This window comes from Leptopilina boulardi, unplaced genomic scaffold (genome assembly GCF_019393585.1).
Source record: "Leptopilina boulardi isolate dan_hultmark-lab unplaced genomic scaffold, ZJU_Lbou_2.1 LbouV2_281, whole genome shotgun sequence".
In the NCBI taxonomy this organism is placed as follows: Eukaryota; Metazoa; Arthropoda; class Insecta; order Hymenoptera; family Figitidae; genus Leptopilina; species Leptopilina boulardi.
This window is the reverse complement of record NW_026137842.1, coordinates 577,626-600,906: the sequence shown is the minus strand read 5'-3', so window position 1 is coordinate 600,906 and position 23,281 is coordinate 577,626. Positions and strand designations below refer to the sequence as shown.

The following is a 23,281-nucleotide window of genomic DNA, read 5'->3' as shown; positions in this document are numbered from 1 at the left end:
TCAACCATGATAGAACTACTGTTGAATCTGTCCAACCATAAACTGGTGTTTCTTTTAAGTTAAGATCATCTACTGTTTTTCTTATTAATTTTGTTAATAAAACAACAGCACATAATTCCAACTTAGGAATTGATAAAGTCTTAAGTGGTGCAACTTTGCTTTTAGCGATAAGAAGTGAGATTTTTGGTGGTTCGTTAGGTTCTAATACACGTATGTATACAGCTCCAGCATAGACAGATTTCGATGCATCAGCATAACCGTGTATTTCGCATAAACTAGAATTACTTTGTTTAGTCCAACGGAGAATACGAAGATTTTTTGCTTGTGAAAGTTCACTATAATAGGAGTTCCACCTTTTTTGTAACTCTAATGGTAATTCGTCATCCCAGTCAATTTTTCGTAACCATATTTCCTGCATTAAGGGGTTAAACCACTCTAGAATTTTCTAAAAATCAAAAAAAATTTTTTTGCTTTAAAAGGTGCCTAAGGGTGTATAAAATAAGAAACAATATCAGTTATAAGTCGAAACACTTTTTAATTTGGAAGGTCAATTATACGGCGCAGGCATTGCAGATTCAAGGTATATCCAAAAAGTCGTAAGTAAAACTTTTAACTCGTTTTTCTCAAAACTACATTTTTTGTGCTGGCCGGAAACATGACTTTTACAAATCTCAACCGATTTACTTAAAAATTAAACTGTAGCTTCTCAATAACATTATCAAGAGAAAGACGTACGGATTTTTTTTATGTTGCATATTTTTTTTGTTATAAACAATTTAGTGTCAATTTTTTAAGTAAAAAACTCGGTTTTTCCTTAAAATGTTTGCCATTTTTGAAAAATTTATTGAAAAAAAATCCCCTACGTCTTTCTCTAGCTTTTAAGATGTAAAAATAGAAAGAAATTTGTTTTTTGTTCTAGGATGAAAATTGGAGCTAAAACCTTTCCGGCCGCGACGTGATTCCTCTCAGAAAGGGTTCCTATTACGTACCTGTAAATTTGATATTTTAAAAAAAAAATAATTAATGAAGTACATTTTTTTTCTCTTTAAAGTGTACCTAATAAAGATATGTAAACATATTTTTCAGTACATTTAAACTTTTCTTGAAAAAAATTTCTAAAGTTAGGCCTTTTTTTGACGCTCTAGAGTGGTTTAACCCCTTAATATCTTTGCTACTATTATTACGGGTGTTATCCAGCCTAATGGATCAAACAACCGGCCTATTAGTGAGAGGACTAGACGTTTAGTTGTGGCTTTATAAGGTTCAATAGACACTGATGGTAGAAACTCATCATTAATTGGGTCCCATACAATTCCGAGCACTGAATGTTTTTGATTTTCGGATTTTGATAAATTAATAAAATTGTTGTCAGCATTGGTATCAGATTTATCTAATAAACAGGGAAAATTGGTGGACTAAGATCTGACGAAACATTTTAGACATGTCTGTAGTGAGAACATATTTATATGTTCGCCAGCGTAGAATAATACTTATAATATTATTTTGCAATTTTGGACCAGTTTATAGTTTTTTATTGATAGAAACACCAGTCGAGGTCTGACTAGAGGCATTAAAGACGACTCTTACACGAGTCGTGGTGCTACCTTCTCAAATAATCGGAAAATGTGGTATATATATCGGAAGCGTAATTTTACTAGGTGTATGAGGATCAACTTCAACCATGTGTTGAAGGTTGAGATATTCTTTGAGGAAAGCATAATAATCATTTTATAAGCTAAAATTACCTTTTACACGATATTCTGTTTTCGCAAGCATTTTTATTGCAAGAGGTAACGAACTTCCTAATTCTCTAGTTTCCCTGCTTTTAAAGGGCAGTCGAACTACATACTGACCCTTTATATTGCGAGTGTGAGTATTTTTAAAATGTTCCTCACACTCCAATTCTTCAGGAGTATAAAAGGTTTGTTTCGGAATCACTTCGATTTACCAAAATTTTTGAAGATCAGTCTGCACTTCAGATAGTCCGACACAATATCTGACTGAAACTTTAGACCCGTTTTTTGACAAAGACTCTTTAATGGGACCTGAAATTATCCAACCAAGTAACGTATTTTGACCTGTCGGTGTGCCTGGAGAACCCTTTTTTAATCCTTCTAATAATAGAGGACCGTAATAATCTGCACCAATTAATATATTTATTTTTTCATTATTTAATGGGTCTGGATCTGCTAGAGGTAAATTTACTAAATGATTCCATGAAATTTCACTTGTTAGACGAGGAGGAGTATAACTGTTTAACTGTGGAAGAACCAAGGCGGACAGGGGTATTTTTTCATCTTTGATTATAAAGAGATGCGATTGATAAATTTACTCTCGACTTAGCTGTTCCTATTTGAACATTATTGATGGTTAAAACCTTTATTAATTCTGGAAATCTTTTAACACAAAGAGTTTGTACTAAATGGTCAGAAACAAAAGTAACTTCTGATCCTTGATCTAATAAGGCACGAGCTTCTATTTTTCGACCTTTGTGACTGATTATTAAAACTCGATCTGTAGCTAGTAGAATTGAATTACCTTTTACATGTTGTATCATCACTTGATTTTGTTCATTTGTTTCAGTCTTGCTACACGATTGTGATTATGTACCTGGTAATGAGAAATCTATCTTTTTTGAAACTTCAGATGCTTTATCATCAAATTTCTTTTGTTTGTAATTTTGATTTGATACTAATGGCTGATCAGAGTGTAGTAGAGTATTATGTTTAAGTTTATAATTTTTACAACTCATTTTCTAAGTACAATTTCGTGCAGCATTACTAGCTCTAAAGCAATTAAAACAAAGTTTCTTGTCTCTGACGAATTGCTTTCTACTGGCTACGGGTAAATTTTTAAATGAATCACATTGATAAAGAAAGTGATTTTGATCACACATACATTTTGAGTTTGAGGAAGCAATATTGAATACTCTCGTATTCCGTGATCGTGATTTATTTGGCGTACTGGCACTACTCTTTTGTGATTCATGTTTTTGCAGATCGTTAGAGGATTGCAATGCCTCTAAAGTTCTAATTCTAGTCGCGAAAAAATTATCTAACTCTTCGTATTTGGGGAAATCAGTTCGATCACCTAAATATTTCTCCCACTCAACCAAAGAAGGTCTGGCCAATTGTTTTACATTCAGAAAAACTAATAGTTCGTTTTCGATACAGTGACCTAAAGTTTTAAGGGCTTGTAGAGACTCAGAAGTTGTATTACGAAGATACTTTAATTCCTTAACGGTTTCATTGATAATTATAGGGATTGATACAATTGAATTCAGATGAACATTAATAATTGCTCGTGGATTATTATAACGGTTGGACAGAGTTGTCCAGGCACTTGTAAAATTAGCGGCAGTAATACACATACGTTTTATTAATTGAGCTGCTTCACCCTCTAAACTCGATTTTAAATAATGCATTTTTTGTACATCTGGTAATTCAGAATCTGACTCTATTATTGACTGGAAAAGATCATGAAAATTTTGCCACTCTAAATAATCGCCTGAGAATTATGGCAAATCTATACGAGGTAATTTTACGATACGAGATTTATCTGATTGTCTATTATGATCTAAACTAACTCGAAAACCCGTCTCTGAAGAACTAAGTTCATCTCTTTTTAATTTACAAATTAACTCATTAAAGATATCTAAAGTCTCAAAATACTTTTCTTCAACCTGTAAAAATACTTCATTAGCAAAATAAGCAATTAAAGACTTATCCAAATTCTTAGCTGCCGTATTGAGTTCGATGTCCAAGTTTTGACATCTTTTCCAGCATTGATTGAGTTGTGCTTTTCGACCTTCCACCACCGCTAAACTTATTTCAGAACTCAGTCTTTTTCTGAAACTCTGCAATGCTCTTTTGACAGCAATAATAGCCACCTCTTGTTCTATTACTAAGTCTTCCATAATTTACACTCAACAAACAAAACAAAACCAAAACACTTTAAACGAAACACTTGTTTAAAACTCGAAGTTCAACCTATCCGGCTCGAAGGACCCCAAGAAGCACGTAATATATCTTCAATATCAAGGTAATATTACACGTGAGATTCGTAATATAACGCTGTAATATTACAGTAATCTTACAGTGATCTTAAAATGTCCGCCTCAAGGTAATATTACCGGAAATATTACTGTAATATTAACGGTAATATTACAGTAATATTAACGGTAATATTACAGTAATATTACAGACTGATTTGAGTTATTCATAAAGCATAAAAAACGTAAATATATTATAAGTCAATTTGGCTTGTTGGTAAAACTCTGGACTCGTGTGCTTTGAGTTCGGGGTTCGATTCCCTGGATAGGTAGATTTTTTTCGTAAAGAAATGTTCCCATAATACTACTGTAATATTTTCTTGTAATATTACCTTAATATTACGGTATAATATTACTGCAATATTACTGTAATATTACCTTAATATTACGGTATAATATTACTGCAATATTACTGTAATATTACCTTAATATTAGCGCGTAATATTACAGTAACATTACCGGTAATATTACCTTGAGGCGGACATTTTAAGATCACTGTAAGATTACTGTAATATTACAACTTTATATTACGAATCTTACATGTAATATTACCTTGATATTGAGGTTATATTACGTGCTTCTTGGGACCGTGTTTAAATTTCAAACTTGATTCACTTTATTTTACTTGTTTTTGGTACAACTGTTCATTATAAACTAAATTTTGTCGGAAAATTTCTTCTTCTGCAGGTGGAAAGTCCCCTCTTCTTTTGTAGTAGTGAACAGCTACCTGGCTCTGTAATAAACCAAATCTTTCCCTTTTATGGGTCATGTTAGGCAATTAACATAGTAAATCGTTATTTAATGTACTTTCATATTATTAACTATAATAATCTTGGTATTCATTCATTCATTCATTCATTCATTCATTCCGTCCGGACCCCTGCTGGGTTTTCGGTGACAGAGAAAAGAACAATTTATGGAGAGAGAAAGATATATCTTTATTTTGCAAATGAGGGTTCGCTTGACCTGCAATCTGTTAAGAAGGATTAATTAATAACTCTGAGGACCCAGGTAATTATTTCTTTCTCCCTTTATCACGTGAAAAAGCTATAAAGAAAGTGTAAAACTGAATAGGTAACGCATACCTTTCTTTCTTACACCAAGAAATATAACATAAGAACATCATAAGAACATCATCGTCTAAAATCTTAATCTTCTTCCATTTTTGTTTTAAAAATAAAAAAATATTCATTTATACACTACCGTCCGAAATTGTGCGAACTCTGCTTTTTCAACAACTATAAAACTGTTCAAATCTTCAAAAATATTAAAACTAAAATTTTTTCCTCTTTATTTTATTAAAGCTAATAAAATTCTGAAAGAAATGACACCTTGACAAAGAGAATATGTTAATTTTTCAATTAGATATCTAAGAAAAACCCAATTTTCAATGTTTTTACTATTTTTTTTATTTCTCTGGCAAAAATTAATATTTTTAAACGTTCTTAGGCTCATTGAAATCGTATTTTGTTATGCAATTCAAATTATATAAACAATTCATGTACACATTCTTCCCTAGCGTATGCAAACCGTGAAAGTTGGCTCATAAAATGTCAAAAAATTTAAATTTAATTCTACAATAAAATATAATGTTTAAAAATCAAGTAAATATATCATTCTAAACTTCTCTGATTTATGTAAGTAAATTTAAGATTTATACATTTTACTGATCATTTTTTGTCATATAAATATTAATCACAATTTTTTGACATTTTCTGAGCCAACTTTCAGGGTTTGCATACGCTAGCGAAGAATGTGTACATGAATTGTTTTATATAATTTGAATTGCATAACAAAATACGATTTTAATGAGCCTAAGAACGTTTAAAAATATTAATTTTTGCCAGAGAAATAAAAAAAATTGTAAAAACATTGAAAATTGGGTTTTTCTTAGATATTTAATTGAAAAATTAACATATTCTCTTTGTCAAGGTGTCATTTCTTTCAGGATTTTATTAGCTTTAATAAAATAAAGAGGAAAAAATTTTAGATTTAATATTTTTGAAGATTTGAACAGTTTTATAGTTGTTGAAAAAGCAGAGTTCGCACAATTTCGGACGGTAGTGTATGTATATATGTATGTAGGGGAGAGTGACAAACAGTGGGACAAATTTTTTTCATAGAGATATTAATATGTCAATTTTATATATTTTTGGACACTTTTTGGTACTACCATAAAATTTCAAGTTTTTGGAACTTGATACATTTTTCTTGTTTTTAAGGTTTGTGTTAAACAGTGGGACACCTATTATTAATTATTAAATAATGAATAATTGTTTCAATAATAATATTATACTTCATACTTTGTAAATATATATGTTTTGCATTAAATAACGTTAACAAATGTTTCAAAACACTCATAATTTAATAATATTTTAAATTTTTATAATTTTTTATTACATTTCATTATGTACTCCGAGTTAATCTTCATTAACAAAGGTTCTATTGGCCAAGGGTTGGTACATCTTTATTTTTCTATATAATAAATGTGAAAAAAGAAATTATTACCTGGGTCCTCAGAGTTAATCCTCATTAACAAAGGTTCTATTGTCCAATGGTTGGTTCTTTTGTGGTATTTGTTCCGGGGTTTTAATACAGGTATAAATACGTATATATGTTATTTATAATGAACTACTGATTACTCATATAAGAGTGTCCTTTTTGCACTTATTGGCTGATCAGTAGTTACTGATTCATAGTTACTCATAGTTCTCTCATTTTTTTGGATATTTGGTAGTTTTATTGGATAAAAGGCAAAATTAATTATATTGGATTAAAGTAAAAATTGGTTATATTGAATTAAAGGAAAAATTAGTTATAATTAGGAAAAGGTAAAATTAGTTGTATTGAATTAAAGAAAAAATTGGTTATATTGAATAAAAGGCAAAATTGGTTATATTAGAGAAAGTGAGCAAAACGGTTAAAGTTATTTAGATTTTCATGAATCAAAAATAAAATTAAACGAAGTATAATATGGCCAACATAAAAGAGTATATTATTTTAAGTGATAAAGATTTAAAAATTATTGAAAATAGAAATAAATTGTTAAATTACATGCATATGTACAAATTTGAAGATTTAGTAAGAAAAGATTCCAATTCTTTTTTTAATATGCAAAGTGCTTTGTATGTACAAATGCTTGATTTTATTGTCCCAATTAGAGACGGTGATAAACATATTTAAATACTTTTTAGCCGTAATAACAATTATGGTCACTGAATTTATGTCTATTACTATAGAGTAAGGCTTTATATTTTTGATAGCCTTAATAAGGGGTGTTTAAATTTGCAGCAAATAAAATATTTAATTAGATTGTTATTTTTTAAACCAACAGTAGTTTTTGAAGCTGTTGATCAACAACCTTTTGGTAGTGTTGAGTGTGGAGTACATGCAATAGCATTTGCAACATCTATATTATTTAACGTAATGCCAAACCGTGTAAATTATGAAACTGATAATAACAAAATGAGAAACCATTTTAAGTCAATGTTTGAAAATAATTGCTTAAATAATTTTCCGACAGTAAGAACGTCTCACAATAGGAATTCGATAATAGAGAATGATTAGAACCGTCTTTTCATAAATTGAACTCAGGAACATAAAAATTATATTTTAAACTATTGTTCTGTTTTTAATACTTTTCCCAGTAATAATATTAACAGAGTTCTATTAACACAAGAGTTAAAAATTAAACATTCTCTAAATGACACTAGTGAAAATAAAATAATTCGTACAACTTATAATACTGTGAACAAAATTTCACCACATGAATATTTAACAATAAAAAATTTTCTGAGTAACGAAAATGATAAAAAGATAAATCGAGCAATTAAAGAGAAGGGAAGAAAAAGGAAGGCAAGGCGCGAAGTTACATATGAGCAGTAAATAATAAGACAGGAGAATGAGAGATTGAGAAAACGTAATCGTAATAAAACAGAAATAAAAAAGAAAGAGCGCAAAAAAAATTTGACATGCAAAAAAAAGAAATTATCTATAAAAACTGAAGATGGAAAGAAAATACGCAAGGATAAAAATTTGGCATGTAGGAAAAGAAAAATATCAATGGAGACTCAAGATGAAAAGAAAGTGCGTCAAGAAAATAATTTGTCATGTAAGAAGAAAAAATTTTCTACGGCAACGGAAGATGAAAAGAATGTGTGAAGAAAAGAATTTGACATGTAAAAACGATAATCGGAATAAAAAAAGTGCAGGAGTTGCAATAATGTCTTTTGAAGATTTAGATGAAAGTAAAGTACCACAGAATTATTTAGGTTTAATAAATTTAGAATGTAAGTTTTGTAACGCGTTACATTTTTTGTGTAAAAGACCGTAACATAGATACATCACGGAGGAATGTCCCCGTGAAAAGGACATTATGATATCGCCTGAATGTCACAAAAATATTCCCTGTTGATATCAGCCTGACATTCAAGCAATATTCCGTGCTACTTGGGTGGTAGATCCAATATAGAGAAATTTTTTGTTACATTTCTAATATTAAATTTTTTTGAAAAAAAATGAATAAAAAATATGGTTAATGCACACTAGCAACGTAGTCGGCCGCTTGCGGACGACAAAGTTGCTAGTTAACTATAATAATCTTGGTATTCATTCATTCATTCCGTCCGGACCCCTGCTGGGTTTTCGGTGACAGAGAAAAGAACAAGTTATGGAGAGAGAAAGATATATCTTTATTTTGCAAATGAGGGTTCGCTTGACCTGCAATCATTTAAAGAGGATTAATTAATAACTCTGAGGACCCAGGTAATAATTTCTTTCTCCCTTTATCACGTGAAAAAACTATAAAGAAAGTCTAAAACTGAATAGGTAACGCATACCTTTCTTTCTTACACCAAGGAATATAACATAAGTACTTTTTCGTTTAACATTGCGTTTCTCTATCTATTCAAGGTTTGTGTTAAACAGTGGGACACCTATTAACTATAATAATCTTTGAATTCATTCATTCATTCATTCATTCCGTCCGGACCCCTGCTGGGTTTTCGGTGACAGAGAAAAGAACAAGTTATGGAGAGAGAAAGATATATCTTTATTTTGCAAATGAGGGTTCGCTTGACCTGCAATCTTTTAAAGAGGATTAATTAATAACTCTGAGGACCCAGGTAATAATTTCTTTCTCCCTTTATCACGTGAAAAAAACTATAAAAAAAGTCTAAAACTGAATAGGTAACGCCTATAATATACATATTTTTTTTATTTTTAAAACAGAAAAAAAGAAAAGTAAGATTTTTAGGCGAAGATATTCTTTTGTTATTTTGAATCCTCTAGATAGAGAAATGCAATATTAAATGATCCAATATGGCGGATTATTTTTTGAAAATTCATTGAATTTTCTTGAAACTTATTACTCGGGGGTTTTCGAGTTCGCTGATTACGAATCTGAAGTCAGTTTTTCAAAATTCAAAATGGCGGATCCAATATGGCGGATTATTTTTTAAAAATTCTTTGAATTTGCTTGAATCTTATTACTCGGGGGTTTTCGAGGTCGCTGATTACGAATCTGAAGTCAGTTTTTCAAAATTCAAAATGGCAGATCCAATATGGCGGATTATTTTTTGAAAATTCATTGAAATTTTCTTGAAACTTATTACTCGGGGGTTTTCGAGTTCGCTGATTACGAATCTGAAGTCAGTTTTTCAAAATTCAAAATGGCGGATCGAATATGGCGGATTACTTTTTAAAAATTCATTGAATTTTCTTGAAACTTATTACTCGCGGGTTTTCGAGATCGCTGATTACGAATCTGAAGTCAGTTTTTCAAAATTCAAAATGGCGGATCCAATATGGCGGATTATTTTTTAAAAATTCTTTGAATTTGCTTGAAACTTATTACTCGGGGATTTTCGAGGTCGCTGATTACGAATCTGAAGTCAGTTTTTCAAAATTCAAAATGGCGGATCCAATATGGCGGATTATTTTTTGAAAATTCATTGAATTTTCTTGAAACTTATTACTCGGGGGTTTTCGAGTTCGCTGATTACGAATCTGAAGTCAGTTTTTCAAAATTCAAAATGGCGGATCCAATATGGCGGATTATTTTTTAAAAATTCTTTGAATTTGCTTGAAACTTATTACTCGGGGGTTTTCGAGGTCGCTGATTAAGAATGTGAAGTCGGTTTAGAAATTCAAAATGGCGGATCGAATATGGCGGATTATTTTTTAAAAATTCTTTGAATTTGCTTGAAACTTATTACTCGGGGGTTTTCGAGGTCGCTGATTAAGAATCTGAAGTCAGTTTAAAAATTCAAAATGGCGGATCGAATATGGCGAATTACTTTTTAAAAATTCATTGAATTTTCTTGAAACTTATTACTCGGGGGTTTTCGAGGTCGCTGATTACGAATCTGAAGTCAGTTTTTCAAAATTCAAAATGGCGGATCCAATATGGCGGATTATTTTTTAAAAATTCTTTGAATTTGCTTGAAACTTATTACTCGGGGGTTTTCGAGATCGCTGATTACGAATGTGAAGTCAGTTTTCCAAAATTCAAAATGGCAAACGACTTTTGAAAAACTTATTAATTTAAATTAACCTGTTTATCTTTTTAGAATTACCAGATTACGAGTTACAAGCCACATTTTCAGAATTTGACTATGTTAAAGAAATATCTTAAAAATTGTGGAATTTTAATAATTTGAATTTAGATTTGTAATCAGCGACCTAGAAAACCCCCAAGTAATAAGTTTCAAGCAAATTCAATGAATTTTTAAAAAGTAATCCGCCATATTGGATACGCCATTTTGAAATTTGAAAAATGAACTTCAGATTCGTAATCAGCGACCTCGAAAACCCCCGACTAATAAGTTTCAAGCAAATTCAATGAATTTTTAAAAAATTTGTCCGCCATATTCGATCCGCCATTTTGAATTTTTAAACAGACTTCAGATTCTTAATCAGCGACCTCGAAAACCCCCAAGTAATAAGTTTCAAGCAAATTCAATGAATTTTTACAAAATTTGTCCTCCATATTGGATCCGCTATTTTGAATTTTGAAAAAGTGACTTCAGATTTGTAATCAGCGACTCCGAAAACCCCCGAGTAACCATTTTGAGGCAGAATTAATGACTTTTTAACTGTTAGTTGAATATTCTGTTCATATCTACTAAATTGCATTTACTTTTCCGCCATTTTGAGTGCGCCATCTTGAAATTAAAGGTTCTCATGAACATAGTTTAAAAGTACAACTATTTTATCCACCAATAGGATAGGTTGGATGTCTAAAAAAAAATGTTTTCGGGTTAAAAAAAAATGTTAAGAAAAAAACAATGATTTTTTGGGTTTTTTTTTTATTTTATTCGCCATATTGTATTTTCTGGTCGACCAATCTCTATTTTCACCTCAAAATCTGAAAGAGCGATACCCAATACCCCCTAGAACCCATGGGCATTAAAATATCTGGTCTTTTAATGTTTTAATTCTTTCATTGAAGTTAAGTTAAAAATTGTGGACATTTGGGCGTTAATGGGTTAACTGAAGGAAGACAATCTTATGCCATGTCATTAAATAAAGAGAGAAGGGAATGCGTTAGATTTTCAGCGTTATAAAAAGAGACGAATTTATAGTATTTACCTGGAAAGAGGAAGATAGGAAGATATTTTCACAAAATTCTATTAAATATATCTATATATATATAAACATATATATAGATATATAGGAAGAGAAACGAAGGTCTGCTTGACTACCTGATCTATTGTTCGAAGGGTTGCTTTCAAACAGTGGGCAGTCTATTGTACGCGCATGTATATATATATATAATTTAATATCATCAACAGTAAATATATATATATATATACTACGAATCAGTGGTAAGCATGAGTGCGAGTGAGATTGAAACAAATTACACATAGGAGCGTTATTGTCGCACTACTTTTCTAATAGAAAAGAGATATTTTTTATTCGTCATTTACTTTTTTCGTCGTATAAGTATGAATTAAGAAATAGTGAATTGTTTTGTTGAACAATCAGTGAACTGAAAGTGAATAAGTGTAAGTGAATTTTGTCAATACCATAGAACATTCAGTGAACTGCAAGTAAATTAGTGTAAGTAAATTTTTATAATAGTAAAAAATTTGAATTTTTTGTTGATTACAGTAATATATATTTTTTTATTTTCAAGTGATTATAAGTCATTCAAAAAATGTAAAAAATGATGAAATATATCATGAATATTATGTAAATAAATCTTTATTATTAAAAAGTGTTCTTTAAAATATTTTTGACATTTCAGTGGTTTTTGAAAGAAGGAGTTATTTTTTCTCTATGTTTATTGGTTTTGTAATACTAATATTAAAAAAAAATATTCGAAAGGAATAGATGTTAACATGTAAATGTCATTAACAAAAATTAATTTTTTAGTTTCGTTATGAAAAGTAAAATGTTATATCAACTTAATATAAATTAAAATTTTTTTTTAATTTATATATGAAGTAGAAGAATATTTATAGTATAAAATTGATAAAATTTAATTATTTAGAGATAATAAAATTTGTTTTGACAATTAAATTTTTTGTCCAGTTTGTATATTTTTTTCTATGATATATAAGATATTTTCTATAGATATTTATAATGTAAGTTAATTTATATTTTGCAACTGGAATTTGTATTAATTGGAAATGGATGTTGAATAAAAGTAGAATAGAAATTGGAAATGGAAATTGGAAATGAAAATTGGAAATGGAAATTGGAAATGGAAATTGGAAATGGAAATTGGAAAATTAGAAATAGAAATTTTGAAATGGAAATAAATGAATATTGGATACAAGGATATTGAAAATAAAGAATGAAGGCAAAATTGAAAACAAAGAAATGTGAGAAAACTAGAAATGGAAATGGACATTTAAAATATAATTGTATTATCATATATTTCATATTTCTATCTTTTGAATAAAAAAGAAGTTATTTATTTAAAAGTGATTTTGATCTTGTGAGTAATTAAAAACTTTCGTACATTATATTTGCTTTTTTGATTTTGATTTTCTAAACTAGTGAAAAAAAAATATTTCAGTGCATTATTTTTTATTTTTTTCTTTGATGTCAATTATATTTTGGATTTTATAGCATTTGTACTAAAGATTTATGCATTGTGGATATTAAATGACTTTAATATTGAAGATATTTTCATTTTTTAAAAATAATATTAACATTGAAGAATTTTGGATATTGGATATTGAGTTGGATTTTGGAATTTGGATTTTGGATATTGTATATTGAATTGGATTTTGGAATTTGGATTTTGGATATTGGATTTTGGATATTGGATTTTGGATATTGAATTTTTGATATTGGATATTGAATTTTGGATTTTGGAAATATAATTTGAATTTTTTTGCATTTGTACTAAAGATTTGTGTATTTTGATTTTAGATAACTTTAGTATTAAAGATGTTTGGATTTTGAAAATTGGACAATATTTTGATTTTGGATATTGGAATTTGAAATTTTGAATAATAAAATTAGATAAAATAAAATTCGATGAATTCTAAAATGGCCAACATAAAAGGGTATGTTGTTTTAAGTAATAAGGATTTAAAAATTATTGAAAATAGAAATGAAATGTTAAATGACATGCATATGTATAAATTTGAAGATTTATTGAAAAAAGATTCAAATTCTGTTTTTAATATGCAAAGTACTTTGTATTTACAAATGCTTGATTTCATTGTTCCAATTAAAGAAGGCGATAAACATATTCAAATACTTTTTAGCGGTAGTATCAATTCAGGTCATTGGATTTGTGTCTATTACGATGGAGTAAGGCTTTATGTTTTTGATAGCCTTAATGCAGGTTGTTTAAATGTACATCAATTAGATTATTTAATTAGATTGTTTCCTTTTAAACCAACAGTAGTTTTTGTAGCTGTTGATCAACAACCGTTTGGAAGTGTTGAGTGTGGAGTATATGCAATAGCATTTGCAACCTCTGTATTTTTTAATGTAATGCCAAGCAGCGTGAATTATAAAACTGATAATGATATAATGAGAAAGCATTTAAAATCAATGTTTGAAAATAATAGGCTAAATCATTTCCCGGCAGATAAAGTGTCTAAAATGAGGAATTCGATAGTAGAAAATGATTGGAATAGTCTTTTCATTAATCGATCTGACGAACTTAAAAATGGTAAACAAAATCCTTTTTATATTTTAACAACCCTTTTCAGTGATAATGTCGACAGAGTTATGTCATCTAATGATTTCGAAATGAAGCATTCTCTGAATAATGAAAGTGAAATAAAAAGACTTTGTGCAACTAATAAAAATGTTAAAAAAGCTTTAACACAACAATATTCAGAAATGAACCAATCCCTAAATAAAGAAAACGATAAAAAGAGACTTCTAGCAATAAAAGAAAAAGAAAGAAAACAGAAAGCAAGGCGCGAAGTCACGAATGAACAGAAAATAATTGGACAAGAGAAGGATAGACTGAGAAAACGTATGCGTAATGAAACAGAAACAGAAATACAAAAGATAGAGCGTAAAAAAAAAAATTTGACCTGCAAAAAAAAGAAATTATCTACAGAATCTGATAATGAAAAAAAAATACGCAAAGAACATAATTTGGCATGTAAGAGGGCAAAATTATCTATTGAAAGTGAAGATGAAAAGAAGAAACGCAATGAAAAAAATTTGGCATGTAAGAAGTTAAAATTATCTATGGAAAGTGAAGATGAAAAGAAGAAACGCAATGAAAAAAATTTGGCATGTAAGAAGTTAAAATTATCTATGGAAAGTGAAGATGAAAAGAAGAAACGCAAAGAAATGAATTTGGCATGTAAAAAGGATAATCGGAATCAAAAAAGTGCAGCAGTTGCAATTATGTCTTTTGAAGATTTTGATGAAAGTGAAGTACTAGAGAATTATTTAGGTATGATGAATGTAAAATGTAAGTTTTGTAGTGCGTTACATTTTTTGTGTGAAAGGCCGTTAGATAAATTATTTCAAAGTTGCTGTCATAAGGGTAAAGTGAAGTTAAAAGATTTAAATCCTTATCCGCTTTATTTAAAAAGTTTGTTACTAGATTCAAGTGTTGAAGGAAAAAATTATAAAGAAAATATTCGTTGTTATAATAATTCGTTTGCTTTCGCCAGCATGGGAGCTAAGTTAGAAATTCCTAAAGGATATGGTCCTTATGTTTTTCGTGTACACGGACAAGTGTATCATAATACATATGCTCTTCATCCTGATGATAATGAAAACCGAAAGTATGGACAGTTGTACATTCTTGATACCAATGATGCAGTGCTTGAACGATTAAAGAATAAATGTAATGAGAAATGTTTATCATCATTAATGGAAGAAATAGATAAATTATTAAGAGAAATTAATCCTTATGCTAAAGCATTTCAAATGATGAGAGAGGTAGAATTAGTAGAAGAATCACTAGCAAAATCTAAAAATAAACCTATAAGAAATATTGAAATGTGGATTAAACGCGACAGATCATTAAATCAAAGTAAATTTAATGTTCCGTCTTGTAGTGAAGTAGCAGTTGTATTTGTTAGCGAAGATGGTGAACCTCCTATGGAACGTGATATATGTATATACCCAAAATATTCAAAGAGTGTTCCAATTTCTAGTCTTAGTGAAAATGTTGATCCTATGACATATCCTTTAATGTTTCCTTATGGTGATCCTGGATGGACTGTTAACCTTAAGCATACTGAAGGTACTCGTAATGTAACACCTTTACAATTTTATATGTATCGCCTTTCATATAGAGGATCTTTCAATCCATGTTTAAAATTAGGAAAATTAACTCAGCAATACATAGTTGATGTCTGGTCGAAAGTAGAAGGTGAACGTTTAAAATACATTCGTTTACAACAAAAAAAGCTTCGAGCAGAATTGTATTGTGGATTAATGGATTATATTCACAATAAAGCAAAAGACGAAAATGTTCGACCTGGAAAAATGATTATTTTGCCATCAACGTTTATTGGAGGACCACGTTGTTATCAACAATGTTTTATGGATGCTATGCGATTAGTTCAAGAATTTGGAAAACCACATTTATTTATAACAATGACATGTAATCCAAAGTGGCGTGAAATTACAGAAAATTTGTTGGATGTTGAAACTGCGTCTGATCGCCCAGATCTTGTAGCTAGAATTTTTCAACATAAAGTGAAAGAGTTAATGAAAGAAATAAAAGACAAAGAAATTTTTGGCCCAATTATTGCATTTGTATATGTTATAGAATTTCAAAAACGTGGATTGCCACATGTGCATATAATTATATTTTTACGTACACCAATTCGAGATGCAGAAACCTTAGATAAAATGATATGTGCGGAAATACCAGACGAAACGAAGAATCCGGAACTTTTTAATATTGTAAAGCAATTTCAAGTTCATGGGCCATGTGGTAAAGAAAACATGAGTTCTCCTTGTATGGATCCTGAAAAGAAAGTTTGTACAAAACAATATCCGAAGCCTTTTTGTTCTGAAACAACTTATGGTTCGAAGAATTATCCGGAACTCAGGCGAAGGAATGATGGAAAAAAAATTATTTTTTATAAACAAGATGGATCAATTAAATGTACTGCTGACAATTCGATGATTGTACCATATAATCTTTATTTAAGTAAAACATTTAAAGGTCATATTTGTGTTATACCATGTGGTAGTACGGATGGTATTAAATATTTATTCAAATATATGCATAAAGGTCATGACACTGCAATAATAGGTTATAAGGATGATAATCAGGAAATGGAATATGATGAAATTGAACATTATTTAAATACACGTTATGTATGTCCACCAGAAGCAATGCATAGATTATACGAATTCAATATGCATAAACAATCACATGCAACTTATAGATTAGCTGTACATCTGCCTAATCAACAATCAGTATGTTTTAAAGAAGGATTAGAAGAAGAAGCAGTTAATAAATTTAAAAATACTACATTAACAGCATGGTTCAAGTTAAATGTAGAAAATCCTGAGGCACGGAAGTATTTGTACACAGAAATACCACATAAGTATGTTTTTGTTGAATCATCTAAAACTTGGAAAATAAGGGAACGAATTACTAAACCTTTAATTTGCCGCATGTATTTCGTAAGTCCGAAAGATATTGAAAGATATTTTTTGAGAATCTTACTGCTTCATGTACGTGGTGCTAAATCGTTTGATGATGTAAGAACATATGAAGGTATTACATATAATACTTTTACAGAAGCAGCGCGTGCAAGAAATTTGATGGTAGATGATAGTGAATGGGATAATTGTTTGACTGAAGCTGTAAGCATGAAATTTCCTAAAGAACTTTGTCGTCTATTTGCATATATATGTGTGTTTGGATTGCCTCTGAATGCATTTGATTTATGGAATAAGTACAAGGAACACATGATTTTTGATAATAATGTACCCGTAGAAGTAGCACTTCAACAAGCATTAATATTAATTAATGAAGTGCTTAATTTTCATGGATTTGCTTTAAATCAATTTGGTTTGCCTAATATTGATCAACAAATTCTTGAAGATTATATTTTTGTCGATAAAGAAGCTAATGCATTAGCATTAAAATTGCTAAAAGAAGAAGCTGAAATACTCATAAAAAGTTTGAATAGTGAACAGCGCAAAATTTTTGATGATGTCATGGCAGCAGTACATAATGATAATTGCAAAAATAGGTACTTTTTCCTTTCTGCACCTGGTGGCTGTGGTAAAAGCTATTTAGAAGACACAATTATTACTGCACTTGAAAGTGAAGAATTGGTAGTTTTAGCAGTTGCATGGACTGCTATAGCAGCTAATCTTTTAAGAGGTGGACGAACTTCACATTTAATGTTTAAATTTCCTATACCAATCAATGAAGATTCAACATGCAATATCAGTAGAATGTCAAAGCACGCTGAACTGTTAAGAAGTGCCAAAATCATTATTTGGGATGAAATAACAATGGCACCTAAATTTGCTCTACAAGCAATGGAGTCTATGCTGCGAGATATTACACAATGTAATGAACCATTTGGAGGTAAAGTTATTTTGCTTTCAGGAGATTTTCGACAAACATTGCCAATTGTTCCACATGGTAGTCGCACACACATTGTTGAAGTATGTGTGAAAAATAGTAGATTGTGGGATCTTTTTGAAAGTAAGTCCTTACATATTAACGTTAGATTAGAGAATAATGATGTAGAGTTTTCAAATTGGTTACTAAATGTTGGTGATGGTAAACCTCAATCTATGTTTGAAAGAGAAAACAGTGTTTTAGAAATACCACAGGATTTAATTTCTGATGGAAATTTAATTGATGAAATTTATGGATCGTCAATAAATAAACATGATGAATCTGTTCATTCAGCTTGTATTCTTTCATTAACTAATTCTGAGGTATTAGATTTGAATGAACGTATTTTGTTAAAATTAGAAGGACAAGAAATAATTTATTATAGTATTGATTCACATGTCGACGACGATCGAAAAGATGTAAATAATATTGTTCCAATAGAATTTTTAAATAGTCTAACACCAGACGGTTTGCCTCCTCATAAATTATCTTTAAAGGTAGGATGTATAATTATGCTTTTAAGAAATATGAATTTGGTTCAGGGATTATGTAATGGGACTCGATTAGTTGTAAAATCATTATTGAGAAACGTAATTTCTGCAGAAATAATTACTGGAAAATCTAAGGGAGAAATAGTTTTTATTCCACGCATTGATTTATCTCCTTCACAAGACACATATCCATTTAGAATGATAAGAAGACAATATCCAGTTAGACTTGCTTATGCCATGACAATTAATAAATCTCAAGGACAATCTTTTGATAAAGTAGGAATATATTTACCAATTTCAGCATTTGGTCATGGTCAAATTTATGTTGGTTGTTCTCGAGTTAAATCTAAGGAACAATTAAAAATCTATGCTCTTCCTTCTGCTGTGTACAAAAGTGTAGAATTTTCTGAAAAGTTATTTATAAAGAATATTGTTTATCACGAAATACTTTGATGTTATGTAGCTTTTATTTATTTCACATTTAATTATTATTTAAAAATGATTGTGGTTACTTGATTTTAAAATTTCTGCTTCAATGTTTGGGTCATGTAAATGCAGTTCTTAAAATATGCACACGAAATGTGTAATCTATTATAAGAATATAAGACAGACATTCAGAAATAAATAGCAATTGATTCTTGCTATATTCTTTAGTAATAATAAACATTTCTACACATTTCTTAGTGTCCTTTCGAATGGCAAGGTCTAAAAGGTGGAGAAATTTTAATTATTAATCGTTACTGACATTTTTTGGGTTTATGCTCCATTTAATAAATAATGAATTTTGAACTTTGGATATTAAAATTTCGAATTTGGATACTGAATTTTTTATATTGGATTTAGGATATTGAATTTTTGATTTTCGATATTGACTTTTGGATTTTGGATATTGAAGTTTTGATTTTGCATATTGGATTTTCAATGTTGGAAATATATTTTGCATTTCTTGCATTGGTACTAAAGATTTGTGTATTTTGAAAATTAGAGAACTTTAGTATTTAACATATTATATTCTGAATATTAGATAATATTCGTATTAAAAATATATTGATATTGGGTATTAGATATTGGATTTTGGATTTTCAATATTGCATTTTTAAAATGCAATTTGGATATTGCATTTTGGATTTTAGATATTGAATTTTGGATTTTGGAAATTGAATTTTGCATGTTGCATATAAAATTTTGGATATTGGATTTTAGATATTGAATTTTTGATTTCGGATATTGAAGTTTGGATTTTGCATATTGCATTTTGGATGTTGGAAATATATTTTGCATTGGTAATAAAGATTTGTGTATTTTGGAAATTAGAGAACTTTATTATTTAACATATCTGGATTTTGAATATTAGATAATATTAGTATTAAAGATATAATAGTATTGGTTATTGGATATTGGATTTTGGATCTTGCATTTTCAATATTTAATTTTGGATTTTTCATATTAAAATTTGTATACTGTAATTTGGATATTACATTTTTAATTTTAGATATTCAATTTTGAATTTTGCATATTGCATTTTGGATTTTCAATTTAGAATTTTGGATGTTGGATACTGAATTCTTGATATTTGATTTTGGATATTAGAATTTAGATATTGAATTTAGTTTTTTGGATATTGAATTTTGGATTTTGGATACTAAATTAACTAAATTAACTTTGTCGTTCAAATTTTTTTTGTGTCCCTTAACACCTTATTTTACGATAAATTAATTAATTTATTAAATGAATATATTAAAAAAATTTCTTATGAATAATATAAATTAACATTATGTAATGTAAATAAATGTTTTTAGATTATACACATTGATGGAGCTTTAGCTCGCGTTCCATCAAGACCGGACTTTAACAAGGGAAACGTGTCTTTTGAACTCCAGTTATTTTCCACGACTGTAGTCACAGTTGTGGGAGATCATGTTACGGAAAGGGATGATGACGTTCCAGAAATTGGTGATGTAGAAATGATGGATGTCATTCATTATGAAAATGAAACTATTAGTAAGTAAATAAATTTTTAATTTTGTTGTTAATAGTTGGTTCCATTTTCACGTATTCGAATGATGATTTTTTTAATTCCGTTATCTAGCTGTTTAAGAAATATAATTTTTTTTAAATTTACAGTTTTTAGGAAAAACATTTTTTTGATTGCTCATAACTTCTACAAAAATGGATCAATTTTGATGTTACTTATATGAATATTTTCAGCATTTTGATAAAATTTTTAATAATTTGATTCAAAAAATCATCTAAAAATGATTTATCCCTTTTTTGTAATTTATAGGTTAAAATTTTATTTTAAAGGTTGTATGTATCCTTTGAATTTTTGAAATAATTTTTAGAAAAAATTACTTCGTTTTACGCAAATTTTAAGTCTCATCTCGTCGTGAGTCAATGATTTTTAATATTTTCCCATAATTTTTTTAAATTATTGAAATTGAGGATTTCCTCATTCATACTTCGGATTATTTTAGTACTATGCATACTTAAATATTTTTATGCGCAGATTAGGAAAATCATACTCGCAACGACTAAATATTTTATTTTTATGGTGAAATTCACGAAACAAAACAATAATTTTATGCTTTTTTTGCTTTTATCTCATAAAATATGTAAATTTTTTTAAAATTGCTTTAGACAAATTTTGTAATATTAGAATAAACTTGTTAGTTTTCTCAAAAAATAACAAAAATGTTTAAACCACAATAAAAAAAACAAGTTTTCAACATTATCCTTAGTTTTTAGCAAAAAAACAAAATACATAAAAAAAATATTTTTTTATTGCATCATCAACCTTTCTCGAAAGCTTTTTTAAAATTTTTGAATACCTTATGAGATAAAAGCAAAAAATCTAAAAATTATATTTTTTATTGTTTTCATTATAAAAATTGAGTTTTTGGTCATTGTGAGTATGATTTTCGTAATTAGCATGTCGAAATTCATACATATGTGTAGTACCAAAAGAATCCGAGGTATACATATGAGACAGTTCTAAATTTCAATAATTTTAAAAATTTATAAAAAATAGTAGTAATCAACTGTACTAGGCTTGCGATTTACATAAAAAAAATATTTTTGTTTAAAAATTATTTAAAAACATTTAAGAGTACAAACAATTTTTAAAATAAGCTTTTAACCCATAAATTACAAAAATATTGATAAATAATTTTTTGATCATTTTTTGCATCAAATATTTCAAATCTTTATTAAAAAACTGAAAATTTTCATATAAATAACATTAAAATGAATCCATTTTTGTTAAAGTTAAAAGTAATCAAAAAAATTTTTCTCTTATAAATCGTAAAGTTTCAAAAATACAAATTTCGTAAACGGCTGCATAGATAAATTTAAAAAAAATAATGGAACTGTTTTTTGTAGAGTATGGAAAAGTAAAAAATGTGAACCAAATTAAAAATGTCAATTTCTATGATGTGTTGGTTTGGCATGAAATGTCTCTTATTTATTTTTACTAATTTTCATTTGCAGGAGTCTCTGCTTTTATCAAAACTAAATTTGTGTACCAAATGGTGGGCATAAACCGAAATTTGGGCACTTATGGTTGTGGATCGGTGACTGACGGGAATTTCAAATTAGAAGTTAGAATTGCTAACTTCAGAAATGAAGTTAATTTTGAAAAAGGCTCTCCTGTTACAATGGTTGGACGAGTTAATACCCAAGGTATTTTAATTTTTAAATTTAATAAGTTAATTAATTATTAATTTTATTCAGTAAATAAAGAAACGTAGATAACTACAAAAATTTAATTTATTACTGAAGATAGAAAAAAGTAACAAAGAAACAAAAATTAAAATTAAATAATTTTAAACTTTTTAAACTCAAAAAATTTACAAACAGAAACATAAAAATAAAGAAAGAAAGGAAAGCATGCAAAAAAATGAATTAAATATTATATAATAAAATTAATAATAATAATAATAAATAAATAAATAAATGCTATAATAATAAATAAATAAATAAATTTTTTGTTAATAGGGCCCAGACTTTATTTACAACTTGATTCCGATGCGAATATCCAGTCTGGAAGAGGAGATCCAATGCGTCTATTAGATGTCCTTTTAGTTACTCGAGAATTAAAGAGAGTTAACAATGGCCAACTTCGACGAGAAGATGTTGGAGAAGATTAAAAAGTCTCTGCTAAGAAGGAAATTACAGTTCTCTGTATTAATTTTTTTGATTATCTGATGTGAATCTCAAATGATATTTTTTTATTATTTTGACGAAAAAAAAATTTAATTTCACTTATTTAGAATTGATGTACATCATTTTTTGGTTTGATTTTCATTTATGAAATAATTTTAGTTTTCTCTTTAAAAAAAATAGTATTAATTTTTCAGTTTAATCAATTTCAACGCAAACCAAACAGTATTATTGACAATTGTCATATGTAAGTTTTCATATTTCTTTAAATAACGTAAAGAATTTATGAAATAATTTTAGTTTTCTCTTTAAAAAAAATAGTATTATTTTTTCTGTTTAATCAATTTCAACGCAAACCAAACAGTATTACTGACAATTGTCATATGTAAGTTATTACGTGCGAAAATAAAAATTTCATATTTCTTTAAATAACATAAAGAATTTTAATTGTTTCCTATAACAATTTTTTTAAAATTACCACCTTTTATTATATATTAACCTGTAATGGTGACACCTCAAAGTAATTGCATAATGGTACCACAC

At 28.5% G+C, this 23,281-nt stretch overlaps 1 protein-coding gene across 1 annotated transcript; it reads left to right on the top strand.

The window, feature by feature from the left end:
- Positions 1–14,119: 14,119 nt before the first annotated feature.
- On the top strand, positions 14,120–22,810 carry LOC127282141 (uncharacterized). The gene is made up of 8 exons (XM_051306242.1): positions 14,120–14,543; positions 14,619–14,951; positions 15,087–15,695; positions 15,816–18,586; positions 18,632–18,976; positions 20,380–20,581; positions 22,067–22,258; positions 22,574–22,810. The coding sequence occupies exons 1-8, from the start codon at positions 14,120–14,122 to the stop codon at positions 22,723–22,725; spliced, it is 5,028 nt and encodes a 1,675-aa protein (XP_051162199.1). The 3' UTR covers positions 22,726–22,810.
- The last annotated feature ends 471 nt before the right edge of the window (positions 22,811–23,281 follow it).

Coding starts and splice junctions, on each gene's coding strand:
- LOC127282141 (XM_051306242.1), top strand. CDS start 14,120: ATGAGGAATTCGATAGTAGAAAATGATTGGAATAGTCTTTTCATTAAT. Junction 14,544..14,618: donor AGAAATACAAAAGATAGAGC/GTAAAAAAAAAA, acceptor AAATACGCAAAG/AACATAATTTGGCATGTAAG. Junction 18,587..18,631: donor CTCATAAATTATCTTTAAAG/GTAGGATGTATA, acceptor AATTTGGTTCAG/GGATTATGTAATGGGACTCG.